Raw genomic sequence first — 25,716 nt, forward strand, 5'->3', positions numbered from 1 at the left:
AAGTGGGAGACTGAAGGAGATATGCCCAAGAGGCAATAATAAAAATGGTTATTATATATCTTTATGTTTATGATAAATGTTTATATATCATGCTATAATTGTATTAACCGAAACATTAGTACATGTGTGATATGTAGACAACAAAGAGTCCCTAGTATGCCTCTTAACTAGCTTGTTGATTAATGGATGATTAGTTTCATAATCATGAACATTGGATGTTATTAATAACAAGGTTATATCATTGTATGAATGATGTAATAGACACACCCAATTAAGCATAGCATAAGATCACGTCATTAAGTTATTTGCTATAAGCTTTCGATATATAGTTACCTAGTCCTTATGACCATGAGATCATGTAAATCACTTATGCCGGAAAGGTACTTTGATTACACCAAACGCCACTGCGTAAATGGGTGGTTATAAAGGTGGGATTAAGTATCCGGAAAGTATGAGTTGAGGCATATGGATCAACAAGTGGGATTTGTCCATCCCTATGACGGATAGATATACTCTGGGCCCTCTCGGTGGAATGTCGTCTAATGTCTTACAAGCATATGAATAAGTTCATAAGAGACCACATACCACGGTACGAGTAAAGAGTACTTGTCAGGAGACGAGGTTGAACAAGGTATAGAGTGATACCGATGATCAAACCTCGGACAAGTAAAATATCGCATGACAAAGGGAACTGGTATCGTATGTGAATGGTTCATTCGATCACTGAAGTCATCGTTGAATATGTGGGAGCCATTATGGATCTCCAGATCCCGCTATTGGTTATTGGTCGGAGTGAGTACTCAACCATGTCCGCATAGTTCGCGAACCGTAGGGTGACACACTTAAGGTTTGATGTTGAAATGGTAGAACTTGAATATGGAATGGAGTTCGAATATTTGTTCGGAGTCCCGGATGAGATCCCGGACATCACGAGGAGTTCCGAAATGGTCCGGAGAATAAGATTCATATATAGGAAGTCATATTCCAAGTTTGGAAATGATCCGGTGCATTTATGGCAGGTTCTAGAAGGTTCTAGAAAAGTCCGGAAGAAATCACCATGGAAAGTAGAGTCCCGGAGGGACTCCACTTTGCATGACCAGCCAACCCTAAAGGGGAGGAGTCCAAGGTGGACTCCCCTAGGGTGGCCGGCCAACCCACCTCAAGGAAAGGTGGGAGTCCCACCTTGGGTAGGACTCCCTCCTTGAGTAGGTTTCCCACGTATGGGAGGTTTTAGTGTTGGGGTCTTATTCGAAGACTTAGACTAGAACTTTTGGGGCTTCTACCTATATAATGAGGGGCATAGGAGAGGGGGCTGACCACTTCAAGCCTCAGCCTTGGCCGCACCCCTTAGAGGGCCGGCGCCCAACCCCCCTCTCTCCCCAAACCCTAGCGGTCTCTCTCCTCCACCACATCCCGCACGCTTAAGCGAAGCTCCGCCGGATTTCTCCACCACCACCGACACCACGCCGTCGTGCTGTCGGATTCAAGAGGAGCTACTACTTCCGCTGCCCGCTGGAACGGGGAGGTGGACGTCGTCTTCATCAACAACCGAACGTGTGACCGAGTACGGAGGTGCTACCCATTCGTGGCGCCGGAAGCGATCGTGATCAAGATCTTCTACGCGCTTTTGCAAGCGGCAAGTGAACGTCTACCGCAGCAACAAGAGCCTACTCTTGTAGGCTTTGGAATCTCTTCAAGGGTGAGACTCGATAAACCCCTCGTTGCTACCGTCTTCTAGATTGCATCTTGGCTTGGATTGCGTGTTCGCGGTAGGAAAATTTTTGTTTTCTATGCAACGTTATCCTACACATGGACAACCGATAAACCATCCTGATTGTTTGCCTCATCCACATCGATAAAATAATGCAGGCCCGTAAAGAATTCAGAAGTGCGTCGGACATCGTACATCTATTGCCGATTTATCTGTATTAAATAATTAAGTATATCAAAAACCATTACATAACATTATGAATAGATCAACACATGCATTTTATCAATGGCAGATGAAAGAATAAAGTTGGTAACCTCGATCGAGGAGGGAAAAAAAAGGAGAAATATTAAGTTTTACTGGCTGTTGTGGGCAATTTTCGCGCAGAAAAACAGAGTGGCCGGTATGACTGGCTGTGTACCTGGTCGTACTGGTTGAGCCTACTGAAAACGAAGGCAGGGAGAAAAGCAACATGGATGATTGTCCGGTTGACCCCGGTCATACCGGCCCATCAACTGAGCGACTTAAGGAAGAGAAGAGAGCCAGCACGCAGTAGGGAAAAAGCAAGAACACAAGGCGCGGTGCGCGGCAGGAGATGGCCGGGCGACAGCAGGCGCATGCGAGAATCAAGGAGTCGCGCGCAGGCGGACGCTGGTGACGTGTGCGTGGCGAGCTGAGCGGCGCGTGGGGGCCAGAGCAGGGCGTATGATGAGATCGAGGAAGCAAGCAAGGCGCGCAGGGCAGTAGGAGCGATGCGGGGCGCTGGGCGTGTGACAATGCGGAAAATTAGGCAGCGGCTCGGTTAACGCGGGCGCGCGCGGCTGCGTGCGTGCGTGCGTGCGAGTATGGGCGCGCGCGAGCCAGATAGAGCGAGCAGCCGGCCGCGTCGCGCGCGCGTGGACGCCGAACAAGGAAGCGGTCCATGGGCAGAGCGCAGGCATGCGGCAGCGCGTGCGGGAGCAGCGCGCGTGAGGCGGTCGAGCGCGCGGAGATGGGATCCAGGGATCGTCGATCGGGGAAAGTTCCGATCGGGAGCCAGCGCCACACGAGGAAAAATGAAAAGTACCCTCGAGGAAACGAGCCAGGGAAGGAAAAAGGAGCCCGGTCAATCCGGATGAAAATTTACACGCGCGAGCGAAGCAAACTTTGAGCCCATTTTTGAAACTAAATATGGGAGAGAACACGAGTTTAAAAAAATTAGATGGAAGAGGTGAAATATTTTTGTAGAATGCCAAGAAAAAAATCGAGCCACATTTGGAGATGCGGAATAGAGGGGATCAAAAGCGGTATATGGTGGCGAGGATAAAATGGATGAAAGATGCCAAACATTTAGGAGTTCGGTTAGATGCATGTCTCTCAAATTTTACTCCTCTAACCACTTATTGGGGATCGGTTAGAGATGCCCTTAGGAGCACTTCAGAGTTGCTACAACGCATCGATCTATAAGTGAAAGACAGAATATGCAACCCTTAATATCGACCACCGAATGAAAATTGACAGCTGATGTTATCGTCTAGCTTTTATTTGGGTTATCATAGAACAATACAGAAAGAACGTTAACACTTCCAACAGATAGTGTATCTACAAGGCTGACCAATACATATAAACGAGCAAGAACACAAGGAAAGTGTGCCTTCGTAGTGACTACTGGAAGAATGCAACAGCTCTTTTTGTCACTTACAAGAGCAAGGACTGCATGAGAAAATAGTCAGGTACTAGAGAATGACTGATGCAGGGCACTGCTGTTTATATATTTCTCGATGAATTGATGCCAACACAGACCCATGAACTCCCTTTTTGGTTAACAAGTACCAAGACATTAACGCACTAGACATGATAGTAAGTGATGACACACCGCCACTGAAAATAAGAGTGCTGCACCGATAGTTTTAGTGATAAATTACACTGGAAAGAGACGCCGTCAATACTGGAAATGACTATGGCATCCATCTCAACAACCACAAAGGCAGTACACCATATGGAGGGTAGAGTCCTTCTGAATGTTATAGTACGCAAGGGTGCGGTCGTTCTGCAGCTGCTTGCCAGCAAAGATGAGGCGTTGCCGTATTGGGGGACAGCCTTCCACCTCATAGATCTTCAGGATCACATTGTCGATGGTATCTAAGCTCTCAACCTCAATAGGAATGATCTTTCCAACCAGCATCTTCACGAAGATCTGCATCCCACGTCTTGAACTGGCCGGGCGAAGGACAAGGAGAAGAGTGGACTCCTTCCAAATGTTGAGGTCTGCCAAGGTGCTGTCGTCCTCTAGCTGTTTGTCGGCAAAGATGAGGCACTGCTGACCCTTGGGAAAGCCCTGATTATCTTGAATCTTGGACTTCACCTCGCCAATTGTGTCTAAGCTGTCAACCTCGAGAGTGATGGTCCTGCCTGCTAGCGTCTCCATTACATGGATTTGCATGCTGTCCTGGAGGTCAAGGGTGGATTCATGCTCGATGCCATAATCAGCCAATGTAAGGTTGTCATCTAGTTGTAGTCCGTCAAAGAAAAGGCGTTGATGTTCCTGAATTTTGGCCTTGACGGTATACAAGGTATCTGATAGCTGGACCCTGAGGCAGATTATCCTGCCGGTGGGACTCTTCACAAAGAGATGCATTCTGTATGAGCAAACATAAAAAAAATTAGACAAAATGCTTCCATCCAGCTTTGCTACACTACACTGGACATCAAAATAGAAATAAAGAATTGTGATGAAATATCTCTAGGAGTGTCCCACAACATCAAAATTGAAATCTACATTGAGTGCTTTGCTACACTACACTGGACATCAAAATAGAAATAAAGAATTGTGATGAAATAGGAGAATTACTGCTGATTGTCGCCCGTGTAGTCGCGCCCCCGCTTCCGATTTCTTGACAATCTAACTCGCGCCGTCCCCACCGCCTGCCCTGCTGCCTCTGATTCTTCCTCAGCTGCTACGCCTATCAAGGCAACCTCCTCTTCTGCATTCATCCCGGGCAGCAGTGTGCTGCGTTATTTTGCTCGCTGCTCGCGCTCAGATACCAGGCAGGCGTTGAGGCCTGAGGTGTCAAGCCGAAGAAGGCAGGCGGTAGCGGAGCTGTTTAGGAGACGAGCGTGACCACGTGAGTTCGTCGAACAACAAGGCGTGAAGGATTATTTAGAATGTGAGGGGATGAGGGGAGTAATAACCATTAGGTTAATTTAACCTGACGCATATTCCTTGTCACGGTAATAGAAAGGCTGACGTGTGTTCTTGAATCGTCAGAAATCAAAATGTTGGCTTGCGGCTGGCTACTAAGGAGCGTAAATGCATTGGTATCACAAGCACATACCGAACCAAGCAAATATTCCATGTGTGCTCAATCCAGAAAATTTGTATAGGCATAAATATCATAAACATACGCAGATGATTCCATATTATTTAAGGAGCATGATTTAGAAGCCGTAAATATGAAGTTAATTCTTTTTATTCGAGCAGCTTTCCAGTTTAAGGTAAACTTTCATAAAAGAGATTTATTTTTGCTTTGGTAAGCCTAAAGAGGTTGAGGATGACTACCGTACAATTTTTTCTTGTGAGGTTGGATCTCTACCTTTTAATTATCTCGGCATACATACCTATCCATTATTGGAGGTTGATGAATAAAGAATGAAAGTCAGTTGAGGACCGCTTTGAGGAAAATTTGGCGCCATGGCTACGAAAGAAGCTTTCATATGGAGATCATTGTGTCCTAATTAATTCTATCATAACAAGCCTTCCAATGTTCGAGTTGTGTTTCTTCGAGATACCCAAAAGGGTTCATAGAAGATTGGATTTCTATAGGTCTCTCTTCTTTTTGGTGAAATGATGACTTAAAAATGAAATGCATGCTGACTAAATAGAACATTATCTGTCGACCAAAAGATCAAGGGGCATGGTTATCAAAGTACTTGACATCAAGAATAGGTGTTTACTTAGTAAATAGCTATTTAAACTCCTTTCTGAAAAATATGTATGTCAGGAGTTGTTGCAAAATAAGTATCTTTGTGCTAAAACATGCAAAATAAGTATCCAAATCCTCTGACTCTCCGTTTTAGAAAGGAATTATTAGGGCAAAAGATGATTTCTTCAAACATGGTGCTTTTTCTATATGGGATGAAAATAGTACCAGATTTTGGGAGGACATCTGGTTGGGTGACACCTCATTATCTACACACTTTCCATCCCTTTATAATATTGCTAGACATAAGGATATTTTGTAGAGGACGTTATGTCGTATGCGCCTTTTAAATATAGGATTTACTAGAGCACTCAAGCATGATAAATGGGAGGCATGGATTGATCTACTGCGTAGATTGATGGATATAACACTTAATGATGAAACAAATAAATTTGTATGGCGCCTACTACATCTGGTATTGTATGTAAACTTGATGTATGCTCATTATTTGTAGGACTAAAGTACTGCCGAAGATTAAGATATTCATGTGATTTCTTTATAAGAAGGTGTCATTAACTTAACATAACCAAGCTAAAAGGCGTTGAAATTGGTGCACAAATCCGTGTGTTCTGCAAACATAAAGAACTTGTTGATCAGTTGTTTATTTCACCTCCTGTCAATGTTACTAACTTGTTTTGTAATTGGCTGAATGGAATATATAAGAAGACCACAGTTCGTATTTATGTTGGTGTGTGCTTTAGTTTCGGTAATTTGGAATTACTGAAATGATGTGATTTTTAACAAGTTTGCAAAACCAAATTTTCGGCAGGTTATTCACAGGGTTGCTTTCATCAATTCACATGTGGTCTTACATCCTTTGTGCCGATCAACGGGAGCCTATAGATACTAGGTGCAATCGTTTGATAACGGTTGTATGTGCTATCTTCGGTCAGGGTGGTTGGCTGCATTCTAATCGTCTCTAAGTTGCATATAGAAGCATTGTTTATCTTGTTTAGATGGTTGATTTATATTTTAACTTTATGCGACCTATGACTATGAGATGTAAAACATTAGATACTTAACTCTATGCAATAAAACCGAAGCCGTGTGCATCATTTTGATGTAAACGCTATGACGAGGCTCCCATTTTGAAAAAAAATATCATTAACCAACCATAAAAAGGCTTCCTTAATTGGAAAACTTTGCTTGCCGAAGCATCTTATCTCATATTTACCCCATTCTCATAACTTGAATAGGTCATCAACTAAAGGCGCAGAAACTCAATTCGGCACATGGGAGCATATGCTCCTGCCACCGGAAAAACATTTTGAAATTTCAAAAAAATTCAAACAAAAATTTCCACGCTTACGTATCGACATTCTACGTACGTACATCAAGTTTTGCAAAAAACCAACATTTTTTATGACTTGTCTAAAAAAGACAAAAATACGTCACCTACACTGCCTTTTTTTTGCACCAAAATTTGTCTTTTTTACACACGACAATAAAAGTGTCGGTTTTCCGTGGAACCACTTTGTGAACGTGTAGAACTTCGAGATGTATCTATTAAATTTTATGTCCAAACTTTTCAATATTTTAAAAGTGTATTTTAAATAAAATTTAAAAACCGGGAGCATATGCTCCCGGGTGCCAAAACACCACTCCGTTTTGTATAACTTATAGTGGAAGTAACTAAGATAGTAACATGCACCCGCATGAGAAGTGAACTAGAGATTTTGATGATAAGTCATGTCATTAAATAAGGAGAGAAGTGCTTGTGGTAACTATATGTTATCAGAAAATCACACTTTTCAAGACAAGATTGATCTACAACCTAATAAATTTGAGTTTGCATGTACCACATATATGTTATTAACCACTATAAAGATAGTAACATAGATTTGTAATATGTGCAAAGGAAATTCAATTCGACTTCTAGGTGTATATGCTCCCTATGTCAAACAAATATATTTCGAAGTGTCAAAAAAATTTGATAAAAAATTCTACATGTACATCTCCACAATACATGTGTGTTCGTCAAGTTTCGCGAAAAAACGATATTTTTATGGTCTAGGTAAAAAAGAGAAAACTTATATTGTGAAAAACCTAATTTTCAGCACTAAATTTTGTCTTTTTTACACACGCCACGGTGATAAGTCGATTTTTCATAAAACAACTATGACAGAGTGTAGCACGTGATGTACATGCAAGTTTTTGTTTCAAATTTTTTGTCATTTTTGTTAGATGTATATATCTGTATATTGTAGTTTCCCCATATGTTAGGGGGCTTCCTGCATATTTGCACTTGTACATGTACTATATATTGTGGCCTTTGGCCCCCTGGTAATACAACAAGCATATTATCATAACATGGTATCAGAGCTCTAGGTTAGCTCCTCGCAGCCACCGCCGTCGCCCGCCCCGGCAACCTGCCGCCGCGTTCGACCGCCGCCGCCGCCTCTTCCCCGTCGCCCGGACCTCTCCGTCCCCGGCCGCCCGTCGCCCGCCGCCTCTCCCCTGGCCCCGGCCGCTCCTCTCCACCGCCGGCTCGCCCGTCTCCGCCGCCGCCCCGCCCCCGGCCGCCCGTCTCCGACTCCGGCCCGTCCCGGTCGCCCTCCTCTCCGGCCCCGGCCGCCCTCCTCTCTGCAGCCGGCCCGCCCCGGCCGCCCCGCCCTGCCTCTCCCCCGGTCCGCCCCGGCCGCCCCGGCCGCTCGCCTGACGCCGCCTCCCGCCCACCAGCCGTCAGTCTCCGTCGCCGGCCTTGGCGTCCTGCAGAATCGGGATTTGCGTGCGTGACCTAATCTGATCTGAAAAAAGAGAGAGAGATATGTCTTCCTCGTCGGGCTATGTTGCGATTCCTCGCTGCCCGATGATTTTTGATGGCGCGAATTATCCTGATTTCGCTGCCTTCATGCGCGGTCTTCGTCTTTGGGGTGTGCTTTCTGGCGAGGTCTCATGTCTGCCGTGCCCTGTTGCTCCTCCGAAGCCTATTGCACCGATGCCCGTTGCCCTTGCCCCCGATGCTACTCAGGCGGACAAGGATGCAGCCAAGAGTGCTGATGATACTGCTCTGGCTGAGTATGACCGGAAGGTTCAGGACCACTCTACTGCTATTGCGACATATCGATTGGATCTGACTGACTACACTCAGTGGATAGATGAGGATGCTCGTGCTGCTGCTGTTCTCACTTCCAGTGTTTTGCCTCAGTATGCTGCTGAGTTCATGGGTCTTCCCACTGCTGCTGCTCAGTGGGATTTTCTTCGTTAGCGCTATCAGCTGTCTGGGGATGCTCTTTACCTATTTGTGGTCCGCCAGGAGCATGCCCTTCAGCAAGGTGATTCTACTATTGATGAGTTCTACACTCAGAGTGCTGCTATTTGGCGTCAGATTGATTCTCTTCGTACAGCTGTGTGTGTCACCTGTCCCTGCTGTCTGATTGTGCGCGTGGATCTGGAGTTTCAGCGCGTCTATGAGTTCTTATCGCGGCTCCGCAAGGAGTTTGAGCCGCGTCGTGCACAGCTGCTTGCCCGTGGTCGTGTTCCGCTCTCTGAGGTACTGGCTGAGCTTCGTGCTGAGGAGACTCGTCTTCGTGGTGCTGGTCTTCTTTAGGTTCCCTCTGTACTTGCTGCTCGTGGTCCTCCTGTGCCATCTGGTCGTGGTCCTCCTATGCCGCCAGCTTCGTCGCGGTCTCCAGCACCGCCGATACTCTCTACTCCTCCGGTCCAGGGCCAGAGTCAGCCTCAGCAGCCTCGTGGTATGACATCACCTCCCTGCACCTACTGTGGCAGGTCTGGCCATGATGTCTCTAGCTGCTGGAAGAGAGATCCTAGCTTACGTAAGCGGTACCATGCTCGTCGGCAGGCTGGTTCTTCAAGATCTTCTGCTGTTGCGCTATCTGATCAGGACGTTCTCCGTGGTCTTCGTGGTCTGCTCGCTGCTACAGGCTCTTCCTCGTCGGGTAGTGTTGGTTCTGTGCCTAGCTCTTCTGACACCACGCGACCACCACCTTCTACACAGTCAGGTACGTCATCCCCGTGGTATCTGGATTCTGGAGCTTCTTTTCATATGACTTCCGCGTCTTCTATTCTTTCTGCTCTTCGCTCTCTTGTTTCTCTTGTCCGTGTTCTCACGGTTGATGGTACCTCTCTTCCTGTTTCCAGTCGAGGCACCCTGATACGTCTCCGACGTATCGATAATTTCTTATGTTCCATGCCACATTATTGATGATATCTACATGTTTTGTACACATTATATGTCATATTTATGCATTTTCTGGAACTAACCTATTGACGAAATGCCGCAGTGCCGCTCCTCGTTTTCTGCTGTTTTTGGTTTCGTAAATCCTAGTAAAGAAATATTCTCGGAATCGGACGAAATCAACGCCCAGGTCCCTATTTTCCCCGGGAGCTTCCAGAACACCCGAGAAGGACCAGAGGGCGGCCACAGGCCCACCACACCTATGCCTGGCGTGGCCTAGGGGTGGCCCGCGCCCCCCTATGGTGTCGGAGCCCCTTCGACCCTCTGGCGTCGCCTCTTCGCCTATAAGAAGCCCCTGACCTAAAAACCCCGATACCAATTGACGAAACCCACAGAAACCTTATGTAGCCGCCGCCATCGCGAAGCCAAGATCTGGGGGACAGGAGTCTCTGTTCCGGCACGCTGCCGGAGCAGGGAAGTGCCCCCGGAAGGCTTCTCCATCGACACCGCTGCCATCTCCACCGCCATCTTCATCAACGCTGCTGCTCCCATGAGGAGGGAGTAGTTCTCCATCGAGGCTCGGGGCTGTACCGGTAGCTATGTGGTTCATCTCTCTCCTATGTACTTCAATACAATAATCTCATGAGCTGCCTTACATGATTGAGATTCATATGATGATGCTTGTAATCTAGATGTCGTTATGCTAGTCAAGTGAATTTTACTTATGTGATCTCCGGAGACTCCTTGTCCCACGTGTGTAAAGGTGACAGTGTGTGCACCGTGTGGGTCTCTTAGGCTATATTTCACAGAATACTTATTCACTATTATGAATGGCATAGTGAAGTGCTTATTTATATCTCTTTATGATTGCAATGTGTTTTGTATCACAATTTATCTATGTGCTACTCTAGTGATGTTATTAAAGTAGTTCTATTCCTCCTACACGGTGTAATGGTGACAGTGTGTGCATCCGTGTTAGTACTTGGCGTAGGCTATGATTATGATCTCTTGTAGATTATGAAGTTAACTATTGCTATGATGGTATTGATTTGATCTATTCCTCCTTTCTTAGCATGAAGGTGACAGTGTGCATGCTATGTTAGTACTTCGTTTAGTCATAATGATCTTTCATGCACTCTAAGGTTATTTAAATATGAACATTGAATTGTGGAGCTTGTTAACTCCGGCATTGAGGTGCTCTTGTAGCCCTACGCAATGTGTTCATCATCCAACAAGAGTGTAGAGTATGCATTTATCTATTCTGTTATGTGATCAATGTTGAGAGTGTCCACTAGTGAAAGTGTAATCCCTAGGCCTTGTTCCTAAATATCGCTATCGCTGCTTGTTTACCGTTTTACTGCGTTACTACCGCTGCGTTACTACCGCTTGTTTACTCGTCCCGGGCAAAGCACTTTTCTGGTGCCGTTGCCATTGCTCATATATATTCATACCACCTGTATTTTACTATCTCTTCGCCGAACTAGTACACCTATTAGGTGTGTTGGGGACACAAGAGACTTCTTGCTTTGTGGTTGCAGGGTTGCATGAGAGGGATATCTTTGACCTCTTCCTCCCCGAGTTCGATAAACCTTGGGTGATCCACTTAAGGGAAACTTGCTGCTGTTCTACAAACCTCTGCTCTTGGAGGCCCAACACTGTCTACAAGAATAGAAGCTCCCGTAGACATCAAGCACTTTTCTGGCGCCGTTGCCGGGGAGGAAAGGTAAAAGGCACTCACACTTCGGTTCCAGGTAACAGTACTTTTCTGGCGCCATTGTGTTTGTGCTCGAAGTTATTTCCTTTAGATCCTGCAATTGCATCTTTTTGTTTCTTGTTTACACTAGTTTGGCATAATGGACAACAATGAGCTTCTTATTCTATTTCCTGATTTAAAACATGGATGGTTTGATCCGAAAATTAAAAAACCCATGGAACATGTTAGCATGAATACTTTGAACACCATTGTTGCTAATGATATGGAAAATTCTAAGCTTGGGGAAGCTGGTTTTGATGAGCATGATCTTTTTAGTCCCGCAAGCATTGAGGATAAAATTTACTTTGATGATACTTTACCTCCTATTTATGATGATTATAATGATATTGGTCTTTTGGTTCCACCTGTTATGGAGGATAAATTTGATTATGATTACAATATACCTCCTATATTTGATGATGAAAATAATAATGATAGCTACTTTGTTGAATTTGCTCCCACTACAACTAGTAAAATTGATTATGCTTATGTTGGGAGTAGCAATAGTTTTATGCATGAGACTCATGATAAGAATGCTTTATGTGATAGTTATATTGTTGAGTTTGCTCATGATGCTACTGAAATTTATTATGAGAGAGGAAAATATGTTTGTAGAAATTTTCATGTTACTAAAATGCCTCTCTATGTGCTGAATTTTTTTAAGCTACACTTGTTTTATCTTTCTATGCTTGTTGCATTATGCTTCTTGAACTTGTTTATTTACAAGATTCCTTTTCATAGGAAGCATGTTAGACTTAAGTGTGTTTTGAATTTGCCTCTTGATGCTCTCTTTTGCTTCAAATACTATTTCTTATGAGTGCATCATTAAAACTGCTGAGCCCATCTTAATGGCTATAAAGAAAAGAACTTCTTGGGAGATAACCCATGTGTTATTTTGCTACAGTACTTTGTTTTATATTTGTGTCTTGGAAGTTGTTTACTACTGTAGCAACCTCTCCTGATCTTAGTTTTGTGATTTGTTGTGCCAAGTGAAGCCTCTAATCGAAGGTTGATACTAGATTTGGATTTCTGCGCAGAAACAGATTTCTATCTGTCACGAATCTGGGCTGTTTTCTCTATAGGTAACTCAGAAAAATATGCCAATTTACGTGCGTGTTCCTCAGATATGTACGCAACTTTCATTAGTTTTGAGTTTTCTCATCTGAGCAAGTCTGGTGCCTCGTAAAAATTCGTCTTTACGGACTGTTCTGTTTTGACAGATTCTGCCTTTTATTTCGCATTGCCTGTTTTGCTGTGTTGGATGGATTTCTTTGTTCCATTACCATCCAGTAGCTTTGTGCAATGTCCAGAAGTGTTAAAAATGATTGCGTCACCTCTGAACATGTGAGTTTTTGATTATGCACTAACCCTCTAATGAGTTTGCTTTAAGTTTGGTGTGGAGGAAGTTTTCAAGGGTCAAGAGAGGAGGATGATATACTATGATCAAGAAGGGTGAAAAGTCTAAGCTTGGGGATGCCCCGGTGGTTCATCCCTGCATATTTCAAGAAGACTCAAGCATCTAAGCTTGGGGATGTCCAAGGCATCCCCTTCTTCATCGACAACATTATCAGGTTCCTCCCCTGAAACTATATTTTTATTCGGTCACATCTTATGTGCTTTACTTGGAGCGTCTGTGTGCTTTTATTTTTGTTTGTTTTTGAATAAATTGGATTACATCATGCTTGTGTGGGAGAGAGACACGCTCCGCTGGTTCATATGAACACATGTGTTCTTAGCTTTATCCTTAGTGTTCATGGCGAAAGTTTCTCCTTCGTTAAATTGTTATATGGTTGGAATTGGAAAATGCTACATGTAGTAATTGGTAAAATGTCTTGGATAATTTGATACTTGGCAATTGTTGTGCTCATGATTAAGCTCTTGCATCATATACTTTGCACCTATTAATGAAGAAATACATAGAGCTTGTTAAAATTTGGTTTGCATAATTGGTCTCTCTAAAGTTTAGATAATTTCTAGTATTGAGTTTGAACAACAAGGAAGACGGTGTAGAGTCTTATAATGTTTACAATATGTCTTTTATGTGAGTTTTGCTGCACCGGTTCATCCTTGTGTTTGTTTCAAATAACCTTGCTAGCCTAAATCTTGTATCGAGAGGGAATACTTCTCATGCATCCAAAATCCTTGAGCCAACCACTATGCCATTTGTGTCCACCATACCTACCTACTACATGGTATTTTTCCGCCATTCCAAAGTAAATTGCTTGAGTGCTATCTTTAAATTTCTATCCTCTACCTTTACAATATATAGCTCATGGGACAAATAGCTTAAAAACTATTGTGGTATTGAATATGTACTTATGCACTTTATCTCTTATTAAGTTGCTTGTTGTGCGATAACCATGTTCCTGGGGACGCCATCAACTATTTCTTTGTTGAATATCATGTGAGTTGCTATGCATGTTCGTCTTGTCCGAAGTAAGAGTGATTTATCATGATCAAATGGTTTGAGTATGCATATTGTTAGAGAAGAACATTGGGCCGCTAACTAAAGCCATGATCCATGGTGGAAGTTTCAGTTTGGACAACAAACCTCACTCTCTTATGAGAATATTATCTGTTGTTGAATGCTTATGCATTAAAGAGGAGTCCATTATCTGTTGTCTATGTTGTCCCGGTATGGATGTCTAAGTTGAGAATAACCAAAAGCGAGAAATCCAATGCGAGCATTCTCCTTAGACCTTTGTACAGAGCGGCATAGAGGTACCCCTTTGTGACACTTGGTTGAAACATGTGCTATGCTATGATAATCCATGTAAATCCAAGCTAATTAGGACAAGGTGCGGGCACTATTAGTATACTATGCATGAGGCTTGCAACTTGTAGGATATAATTTACATAATACATGTGCTTTATTACTACCGTTGACAAAATTGTTTCTTGTTTTCAAAATCAAAGCTCTAGCACAAATATAGCAATCGATGCTTTCCTCTTTGAAGGACCATTCTTTTACTTTTATGATGAGTCAGTTCACCTATTTCTCTCCACCTCAAGAAGCAAACACTTGTGTGAACTGTGCATTGATTCCTACATACTTGCATATTGCACTTGTTATATTGCTTTGCATTGACAACTATCCATGAGATATACATGTTACAAGTTGAAAGCAACCGCTGAAACTTCATCTTCCTTTATGTTGCTTCAATACCTTTACTTTGAATTATTGCTTTATGAGTTAACTCTTATGCAAGACTTATTGATGCTTGTCTTGAAATACTATTCATGAAAAGTCTTTGTTCTATGATTCAGTTGTTTACTCATGTCATTACCATTGTTTTGATCGCTGCATTCATTACATATGCTTACAATATTATGATCAAGGTTATGATGGCATGTCACTTCAGAAATTATCTTTGTTATCGTTTACCTGCTCGGGACGAGCAGGAACTAAGCTTGGGGATGCTGATACGTCTCCGACGTATCGATAATTTCTTATGTTCCATGCCACATTATTGATGATATCTACATGTTTTGTACACATTATATGTCATATTTATGCATTTTCCGGAACTAACCTATTGACGAGATGCCGCAGTGCCGCTTCTCGTTTTCTGCTGTTTTTGGTTTCAGAAATCCTAGTAAAGAAATATTCTCGGAATCGGACGAAATCAACGCCCAGGTCCCTATTTTCCCCGGGAGCTTCCAGAACACCCGAGAAGGACCAGAGGGGGGCCACAGGCCCACCACACCTATGCCTGGCGCGGCCTAGGGGTGGCCCGTGCCCCCCTATGGTGTCGGCGCCCCTTCGACCCTCTGGCGCCGCCTCTTCGCCTATAAGAAGCCCCTGACCTAAAAACCCCGATACCAATTGACGAAACCCACAGAAACCTTCTGTAGCCGCCGCCATCGCGAAGCCAAGATCTGGGGGACAGGAGTCTCTGTTCCAGCACGCTGCCGGAGCAGGGAAGTGCCCCCGGAAGGCTTCTCCATCGACACCGCTGCCATCTCCACCGCCATCTTCATCAACGCTGCTGCTCCCATGAGGAGGGAGTAGTTCTCCATCGAGGCTCGGGGCTGTACCGGTAGCTATGTGGTTCATCTCTCTCCTATGTACTTCAATACAATAATCTCATGAGCTGCCTTACATGATTGAGATTCATATGATGATGCTTGTAATCTAGATGTCGTTATGCTAGTCAAGTGAATTTTACTTATGTGATCTCCGGAGACTCCTTGTCCCACGTGTGTAAAGGTGACAGAGTGTGTGCACCGTGTGGGTCTCTTAGGCTATATTTCACGAATACTTATTCACTGTTATGAATGGCATAGTGAAGTGCTTATTTATATCTCTTTATGATTGCAATGTGTTTTGTATCACAATTTATCTATGTGCTACTCTAGTGATGTTATTAAAGTAGTTCTATTCCTCCTACACGGTGTAATGGTGACAGTGTGTGCATCCGTGTTAGTACTTGGCGTAGGCTATGATTATGATCTCTTGTAGATTATGAAGTTAACTATTGCTATGATGGTATTGATTTGATCTATTCCTCCTTTCTTAGCATGAAGGTGACAAGTGTGCATGCTATGTTAGTACTTGGTTTAGTCATAATGATCTTTCATGCACTCTAAGGTTATTTAAATATGAACATTGAATTGTGGAGCTTGTTAACTCCGGCATTGAGGTGCTCTTGTAGCCCTACGCAATGTGTTCATCATCCAACAAGAGTGTAGAGTATGCATTTATCTATTCCGTTATGTGATCAATGTTGAGAGTGTCCACTAGTGAAAGTCTAATCCCTAGGCCTTGTTCCTAAATACTGCTATCGCTGCTTGTTTACTGTTTTACTGCGTTACTACTGCTTGTTTACTGTCCTGGGCAAAGCACTTTTCTGGTGCCGTTGCCATTGCTCATATATATTCATACCACCTGTATTTTACTATCTCTTCGCCGAACTAGTACACCTATTAGGTGTGTTGGGGACACAAGAGACTTCTTGCTTTGTGGTTGCAGGGTTGCATGAGAGGGATATCTTTGACCTCTTCCTCCCTGAGTTCGATAAACCTTGGGTGATCCACTTAAGGGAAACTTGCTGCTGTTCTACAAACCTCTGCTCTTGGAGGCCCAACACTGTCTACAAGAATAGAAGCTCCCGTAGACATCACACCCTTTCTACTTCCTCTTTTTCTGTTCCTGATGTTTCTCATGTTCCTAGTCTTAATATGAACCTGTTTTCTGCTAGTCGGCTTACTGATTCTGCTTGTCGCGTCATTCTTGATGCTGATTCTTGTGTTGTTCAGGACCGCCGTACACAGGTCCTGGTTGGAGCTGGCCCTCGCAGCCTTGAGTCCCTGGGGCTCTGGGAGTTAGACTGGCTTCGCGTTCTCTCTGCTGCCACTTCATCTGTCAATTCTCCTGCGGTTGCTGCTTCTGTCACTGGATCTTTTCAGCAGTGGTATCATCGGCTGGGTCACCTTTGTGGCTCTCGTTTATCGTCATTAGTTCGCCGTGGTCTTCTGTGGTCTGTCTCATGAGATGTGTCTTTACATTCGTGTCAGGGTTGTAGGTTAGGCAAACAGATTCAGCTTCCCTGTCCTACTAGTGTGTCTGCATCTAAGCGACCTTTTGATTTAGTACATTCGGATGTTTGGGGTCCGGCTTCCTTTCCTTCCAAAGGGGGTCATCGATACTATATTTTGTTTATTGATGATTTTTCATGGTACACCTGGTTGTTTTTTATGCGCTCTCGCAGTGAGGTGCTCTCTATTTATCAGAGCTTTGCGGCCATGGTTCGTACTCATTATTCCATGCCTATTCGTGTGTTATTGCTGATTCTGCAGGAGAGTATATCTCATAGCACCTGCGTGGTGTCCTTGCTGAGCAAGGCACCCTGGCTCAGTTCTCGTGTCCCGGCGCCCATGCTCAAAATGGTGTCACCGAGCGTAAGCATCGTCATATTCTTGAGACTACTCGTGCTATGATGATTGTTTCCTCTCTTCCGCTGCATTTCTGGGCTGAGGCTGTCGCTACGTCGACTTACTTCTGCTACCCTTCAAGGTGGCATTCCTCTCGAGCGTCTTTCTGGTAGCTCTCCAGACTACTCGACTCTTCGTTTATTTTGTTGCGTTTGCTATGTCCTTCTCCCTCCTCGCGAGCGCACCAAACTGACCGCTCAGTCTGTTGAGTGTGTTTTTCTTGGATACAGTGATGAGCATAAGGGCTATCGCTGTTGGGACCCCGATGGTCGTCGGATGCGCATCTCTCGTGATGTCACGTTTTATGAGACGCGTCCCTTCTATCCTCGCCCCACCTCTGGTACTTACCCGGTGGATGATATCTCTTTTCTTCTTTTTCCGGATGCACCTCCTGCTGTCCCTTCTCCTCCACTTCCTAGTTCTGATGCGCTCCCTTCGACTTCGGCGCCATCCTCTCCTCCGTCTAGTTCCCCTAGTACTCCTCGTTCTCCGGCTTCGGATCCTTCCTCTGATGTTCGTTCTTCCTCTTCTTATGATGAGTCGTCTTCTGCCGATGAGCTTCCCTCTACACGGTCTGTTCGTCAGCGTCGTGCTCCAGTCTGTTACTCTCCTAGTCAGTATGGTATCTCTGTCGTCTTTGAGCCGACTTCTTATCGGGAAGTCGAGCGTCATCGTGAATGGCGGCTTGTCATGGCTGAGGAGATCGCTGCGCTTGAGCGCACTGGCACCTTGGATCTTGTTTTCATCCTATCACGTGTAAGTGGGTCTATAAAATTAAGACCCGCTCTGATGGATCTCTTGAGCGCTATAAAGCGCGTCTTGTGGCTCGTGGCTTTCAGCAGGAGCACGGCCGTGACTATGATGAGACTTTTGCCCCTGTGGCTCATATGACCACTATGCGTACTCTTCTTACTGTTGCTTCTGTTCGACGCTGGTATGTGTCCCAACTTGATGTTCAGAATGCTTTTCTTAATGGCGAGTTGAGTGAGGAGGTTTACATGCAGCCTCCTCCCGGGTATTCTGTTCCCGATGGGATGGTTTGTCGTCTTCGATGTTCTCTTTATGGCCTGAAACAGGCCCCTCGTGCCTGGTTCGAGCGCTTTGCCTCTGTGGTGACTACTGCTTGTTTCTCTCCTAGTTTTCATGATCCAGTACTTTTCGTTCACACTTCTCCTCGTTGACGCACTCCTATGTTGATGATATGATCATTACTGGTGTTGATCCTGAGTATATTGCCTTTATCAAGGCTCATCTTCGTGATCAGTTTCTTATGACTGGTCTTGGTCCTCTTCGCTATTTTCTTGGGATTGAGGTTTCCTCCCGTTCTGATGGTTTTTCTATTTCTCAAGAAAAGTACATTCAGGGTCTTCTTGCTCGTGCTGCTCTTGGGGATGAGCGCACGGTTGACACTCCTATGGAGCTTAATGTTAGGCTCCGTCCTACTGATGGTGATCCTCTTCCCGATCCCACACGTTATCGCCATCTTGTTGGGAGTCTTGTTTATCTTGTTGTCACTCGTCCTGATATTTATTATCATGTTCATATTCTGAGTCAGTTTGTCTCAGCTCCTACCACTATTCACTACAGTCATCTCCTTCGTGTTCTTCGTTATCTTTGTGGCACGATCACTCGTCGCCTTTTCTTTCCTAGTTCCAGCTCTCTCCAGCTCCATTGCTACTCGGATGCTATGTGGGCGAGTGATCCTACGGATCGTCATTCACTTTCTTCTTACTGTGTGTTTCTTGGTGGTTCGCTTGTTGCTTGGAAGACAAAGAAACAGCTAGCGGTTTCCCGTTCGAGTGTTGAGGCTGAGTTGCGGGCTATGGCTTTGTTGATTGCTGAGGTGACCTGGTTACGGTGGTTGCTTGCAGATTTTGGGGTCTCTGTTACGACACCCACTCCGCTTTTGTCTGATAGTACAGGTGCTATCAGTATTGCACGTGATCTGGTCAAGCATGAGCTGACCAAGCATATTGGTGTTGATGTTTTTTTATACACGTGCTTAGGTGCAGGATGCGGTTGTTGCGGTTCATTATGTGCCTTCAGATTTGCAGTTGGCAGATTTTTTTACAAAGGCACAAACTCGAGCGCAGCATGACTTCTTACTCTCCAAATTCAGTGTTGTGGATCCACCATGAGTTTGAGGGGGCGGGGGTGTTAGATGTATATATCTGTATATTGTAGTTTCCCCATATGTTAGGGGGCTTCCTGCATATTTGCACATATACATGTACTATATATTGTGGCCTTTGGTCCCCTGATAATACAACAAGCATATTACCCTAATAATTTTAAAATATATCTAAGATACATTTCAAAATAAAGGGAGCATATGCTCCCATGAGCCAAAACACCATTCCCGTGCAAACCTGCAATGGAAATTCAATTACTACTATATGTTACTGCCACTATAACTAGCCTTAGAGCATGTACAATAAACCCTAGTCAGCTGACTCTAAGAGATTAAATATTATATTTTGGGAGAGGAGCTAAGTGGACTGTAATGCAAGAGCCAGGTCTAGCACATCCTTGTAGGCACTTTGTGAGGGTAGATGGTGGGTCATATATCACTAAAGTAGTACTTTCTTGTATCTCACTATTATACATGCCGGCTTTAAAGTTAGCTCTAGATGATATGGCAATGTGGTAGAGCCAACAATCGACTCTACTATTGTTCTTGCTTTTAGTGAGTAGGGAGTAAACTTGTACATCCATGCTAAAGAGACTATAGTATAGGAGAGCCTAATCGTAAGCTAATTGTTAGTTAGAGCAATAAGTCATTGGGATCTGGTCAACGCTTGGTATTGTGGATTGTTGTGTAATCTTCCACTATTAAGCAATAACACAAACTAATGTAATGAATGTTTGATGGATTATAGTGGGTTGGTCTGAACCCAACTGTTCTATTCCAACTCCGCCTATTCTCTACTTTTTCTTTAAGCAATAGGAGGTTCTCGTAGTCTTAGTTGATGTTTCATGTCTTTCTTTAGATAGAAGAAATTGCATGTCTTACTAACCAGACAACCTCCAATTACGAGAAACAGCTCGAGCATAACAAACTACTAGCAGATAAGACACAACGGGAGTTTGAAAGATTAAACAAGAAGACCTGGGGGGGGCTTGATGATCTCTGGCACGGAATCCCCTTCGATCTCCTCCCGCAGCCGCAGACCAGAAGCACCTCCTCCACCGGCAGACGAAAACCTGCTGCGGCCCTCACGAGCTCGCTTCCTCCATAGCACCCAGTGCCATGCGCATCCGTTCCGGTTCAAATCGTTGCTGGTGGTCGCGTGGAGGTGCGGAAGGAGGTCGGAGCTGCCTGGGGAATGGGATGGACTCGGTGGCGGTGACCAAGACGAGAACAGCGCGAGGCGCTGGCACGATGTGGACCTTTTTAGTTGTTCGACCGGGTAAAAGGAGAAGAAGAATTCGGCATTGCCGTGAGCACGATAGACTTCTTTTAGTTGTCCGGCTAAAGCGGCAAAATGCTAAGCGACACATCGAGATCTCACCCGAGCATGCATCTAGGATCTGAATTATTTACCAGCTGTATTCTTTAGAACAAGTTTAATACTCTCTCCGTTCCTTAAATTTGTGTCAGATTTATCAAAATTTAGATGTACCTAGACAATTTGCATTTGAATTTAGATAAACCTTGGATAAGCTTTATGGGACAGAGGAAATAGTATAGATGTTGTCTATAAGCGAGATGCCGTGTTATTTATAGATTATAGTTAGCATGTACAATATTCTCTCTATTTCAATAAATAAGGCATTCTCCTTTTCTGTATTTTTCCTTGACAAAAAATTACACCAAATATACAAAGATCGTCATTAGAAAGTATTTTTCAATACGAATCCGATGATACTAATTACGTATAGTATAATTAAGATTTGGTTGCTCAATTAATTCGGTCGAAGTTTGTTTTGGAACATCGTGCACTTATTCATCAAAACGTAATTAGTAGTTAGCTATAGACATGTACACTATTTTAACAATACATGAATCAACTTTCACTCTCACAAGGTGTCCGTCCTGGATTTCCTCGCCGACGACCATTCCAGCTGATGGGAGTTTGTTCGTTGATTGGTGGGATACTACCATCTGAGCTTTCCAAAGATGCTCGACGATCATGCTCACGGCTCAGTGGCTACAGAAGCGATGCAACGCAATCGTCTTTGATGGCACGTGATCCAACCTTCACGGTTTGCTTGGAGGCCAAATCCTGGGCGAAAACGGGTTCTTCGGGGCTTGTGACACTGCTCCCCATAGCATAGTGTGTAGTGTGTCGCATTGTATTTGGATGTGGTCTCTCTAAGCTTGTATCAAACTCTCTCTATTAATACATCGAAACACAACATTTTTGCGTTTTCTTAAAAAAAATCTCACAAAATGTCTACAAACACGTGCTAGAGCTGACTATTGCATTAGAGCCTACTTATCTTCTTTCTCCTCTTTTCTTTTCACCTATTAAGTACAAATATAATACTCTCTCTATTCATAAAAAGATGTCTGAGAATTGTATAAATTTCAGATGTGTTTATACACTAAGTAATATCTACGTACATCTAACTTTAAACAAATCTAAAAATATCATTTTATGAATGAAAGAAGTATTTAAATCATTATAGCCTGCTGACTAGGTCATATTTGCTAAAGAACTCGTAATTCTTGAATGACTAAATGATAAGAGGATGAGTGAATGCATGACCTGAAATCGGCCCCCATGAATGTGCTTTTGACATTTTGTTCCACACGGCTTGATCAAGATTTACTTAGGTTGGCTAACAAAGACCACCTTATCACAGATAAATATTTGTAATGAGTTCTTATTTGCCCTTCGCAAAGACCACCTTCGTCGGCAGCAGCCTCAGGTGACGACGAAGAGAGGGAGGGACTGTGGGGGAGGCGGGGCGGGGCGGAGGGGGGGGGGGTTAGGTTTTTTGCCCCCTCGGTCGCCTAGAGGAGACCGAGGGGTATCCAGCATCCGTGTCCGATTTTTCTAACTGGTATGCATAATTCAAAGCGAATTTTACATATTTGGGGTGTGGTGCCCCATCTGAGCTTCCATTGTAAAAGTCAATACGTAGTATTCTATTATATATACTTGCTCGAACATTACAAGGTTTGTTTTTGACCAAATTTGTATGCGGAAAGAATTTTACCCAATCAACTGCCGTAATGGACATGATAGTTTTTGTGATGAAACACCACCACTAAGAAGAAGAGTGTTGCAACGATGATTTTACTGATAAATCACACCGGAAAGAAGATGACATGCATTAATACTTGCCGAGTGACAATGGCATCCATCTCAGCAACCACTAGGGGCGAACACCATATGGAGGGTGTGTTCCTTCTGAATGTTATAGTCAGCCAAGGTGCGGTGGTTCTGCAGCTGCTTGCCACAAAAGATGAGGCGTTGCTGTTTTGGGGGAGTGCCTTCCACCTCATATATCTTCACCTTGACATTATCGATTGTATCTGAGCTAACAACCTCAAGAGGGATGTTTTTTCCAACCGGCGTCCTCACGAAGATGGGCATCCTTTCTCCTGTAGTATCCAGACGGAGGACGAGGAGAAGAGTGGATCCCTTACAAATGTTGAGGTCTGCCAAGGTACTGTCGTCTTCTAGCTGTTTGTTGGCAAAGATGAGGCACTGCTGACCCTTGGGAAAACCATGCATATTTTGAATCTTCGTCTTCACCTCACCAATGGTGTCTAAGCTGTCAACCTCGAGAGTGATGGTCAGGCCTGCTAGCGTCTCCTTTACATATATTTGCATACTTTCTTGGAGTTCAATCGTGGATTGATGCTGGATGCCATAATCAGCTAATGTAAGGTTGTCCTCTAGCTGTACTCCGTCAAAGAAAAGACGGTGTTGTTCCTGAATCTTTTCCTTGACAGTATAGAGGGTGTCTGTTCGCTGGACCCTGAGGCAGATTGTCCTGCCGGTGGGGCTCTTCACAAAAAGATGCATTCTGAACGAGCACACGCCAAAGTTTGGACAAAACGATACTTTCAGACTTTCAGTAGGCTATATATAGAACAATGCGGAATAAGTCAACAATTCCAGCAGAAAGTGCAAGCAAGAACTAGTGATCCAAAAATAGTACTGTAGAAGTCTACTGCGTAAATACATACCAAGCCTAGCATGCAAAGACTTGAGCGATCATTAAGTTTTACATAGTTCGTTCAGTTCTGCATATTGAGTACATAAAGTAAGTTCTCAATTAAATAATCGAAGGCGAATGCTAAATCAGCTAGCAACACTAACGCAAAAAAAGCTATCGCGTTCGTCAGAGTTGCTACAATGTATCAATCTAAGTGGAAAAACAGAATACGCATCCCTTAACCACCACCAAATAAAAATTCGCATAAGATTCTTTCATCCAGCTTTTATACTGGCCATTATAGAACAATACACAAAAAAGTCAACAGTTCCAATAAGTACTAGTAGATATACAGTAGTAGTACTACAATTTTACCCGCAAGAGAACAATTATTAACGTTCACCGTCTAACGGTCTAACCAGTCCTAAGATCTAACCAATCATATGAGATGAGCCACAAAGTCCACTAGTCTATAATTCTCCATGACAATGGCAACTTCTAGAGATCGCCGCCATCAATATGAACGAGCATGTAGTAGAGAAAAACAGCTCTGTACCTCGGCGAAGTCGCTTGTTACTAGGATCTGAAGAGGAAAACGAGGGTTGAGTGAGCACACACCTGTGCGTGGATCCTGGGGGACGCGACCAGCCTGTTCTGGTACAGCGAGCTCGTCGGTGCTGCCTGTCGTCCTCCCTTCTGCTGTGAAGATTTTGATGTGCCGTGTTAGAGCGAGGATTCTGTGGGGTTTCTCGGCTCTAGCGGGAGGATTCTGTGGGGAGGGAACTCGATCGTAGGAGTGTCAAGCACGATAGCAGGGTTGGTCGGTACGCGTGGCTGACCTCTTGTTTCATGGACGGCTGGTAGGTCTGCGGATGGATTGAGTTTGAACAATCTATACTTGCTCACCTCAGCCTTACGTATTATAAAACGAACTTCAAATCGAGACATGAAGTTGGCTCGTACTGAAAGTTAGGCACCGTATGTCTTTCATCTTACTGGCTAAATGGATATGGCACCATCTGTTAAACCTCAAAATTTGCTTGTAATATTTTGCCTTTTCAATTTTGTGTTTTTTCACATTCAAGATGAGTCTGCACCATCCGTCTTGCAACGTTTCTAAATGGACATGGCATGAAATTTCCTGCAGGGAGTTACTTCAAAGAGGAGAGGCGGAAAAAGCTCTCGGCCACCGCGTCGCATAACCTAGGCGGCTCGTGCGGGACCTCCCCAACAGCGCGCGTAGCCCCCCTCCTACTCCATCCTCTCTCTCGCCGCTGCTGGAGGCGATCTATGGCAGCGGCGCGTGGGACTGCGACGTAGCACATTGTTGTTGCGGCTTGCCGACGGTGGGCGCACTTCGGCAATTGCCGAGGAGTAGCGTCCTCTTGCGATGGAGGCGCCCTACCGCTTCTACATGAAGTTTCGGCCCCGCTCAACCCATCCAGCTTTGGACGGGCCGACGGTTGTATGTCGGCGGAAGTAAGGAGACATGATGGTGGTGGCAGGTGCAGGCGATCGGGCACTATGGTGGTGCCGGCGGTGGGGGGCTAGATCCCACCATCTAGCCCCATCCAATGGGGGTCTTGGTGGGCGGTGGGAGGCGTCTTCCCTTGTTCCAGTGACACATGCGTCTTGCTACTCAGCGTGGTGCGGCTATCTGTTGTGCATATCAATTCAGCTAGACATTGGGGACGACGATCGGGTCGGGAGAAATCTCTACTTTTTGCGGACAAAGGCGACTATTGTGGGTGTCGTCTCCGTCCTTGTAGGCGTCGCCACGCCCTTGTTGTTCGTCCTCACCTCGAGCAACATGGGAAATCCTAGTTTCGGTTGGTCGGATCGGGCGGCGGCGATACCACAGTGTTGAACCCTTCTTAAGGTGACGCCTTAATGGCAGATGGTGTCGGCATTGGCAGCTGCTCGGAGCGTGAGCCTTCGGGGCGCAATGTACACCGCGGTTGGCACTTCTTGGTCGACGGCTTCCTCTGGATTGGTTGGGTCTCGTCGGCCACTCACCGACTCCTCTAGGCGCTTATGAGTGTGCGATACGTTGATTCGGCTGTTCCTAGTGCTACCAAGGTCTCCATCTTTGTGCATGACACAGTTATAG

The 25,716-nt window shown here is 44.6% G+C and overlaps 1 protein-coding gene across 1 annotated transcript in view; it reads right to left on the reverse strand.

Moving 5' to 3' along the window:
• The window catches only part of LOC124673172 (polyubiquitin-like), a 128,143-nt gene that overhangs the window by 56,604 nt on the left and 45,823 nt on the right, over nucleotides 1-25,716 (reverse strand). The window contains exons 2-5 of the mRNA XM_047209297.1: nucleotides 22,816-23,283; nucleotides 5,281-5,305; nucleotides 4,539-4,697; nucleotides 3,668-4,326 (exon numbers count right to left, since the gene is read on the reverse strand). Of these exons, the coding sequence (XP_047065253.1) occupies nucleotides 3,668-4,326; nucleotides 4,539-4,697; nucleotides 5,281-5,305; nucleotides 22,816-23,283 (1,311 nt within the window). The remainder of the gene's footprint in view (nucleotides 1-3,667; nucleotides 4,327-4,538; nucleotides 4,698-5,280; nucleotides 5,306-22,815; nucleotides 23,284-25,716) is intronic.

This window comes from Lolium rigidum, chromosome 7 (assembly GCF_022539505.1).
Source record: "Lolium rigidum isolate FL_2022 chromosome 7, APGP_CSIRO_Lrig_0.1, whole genome shotgun sequence".
Taxonomy (NCBI): Eukaryota; Viridiplantae; Streptophyta; class Magnoliopsida; order Poales; family Poaceae; genus Lolium; species Lolium rigidum.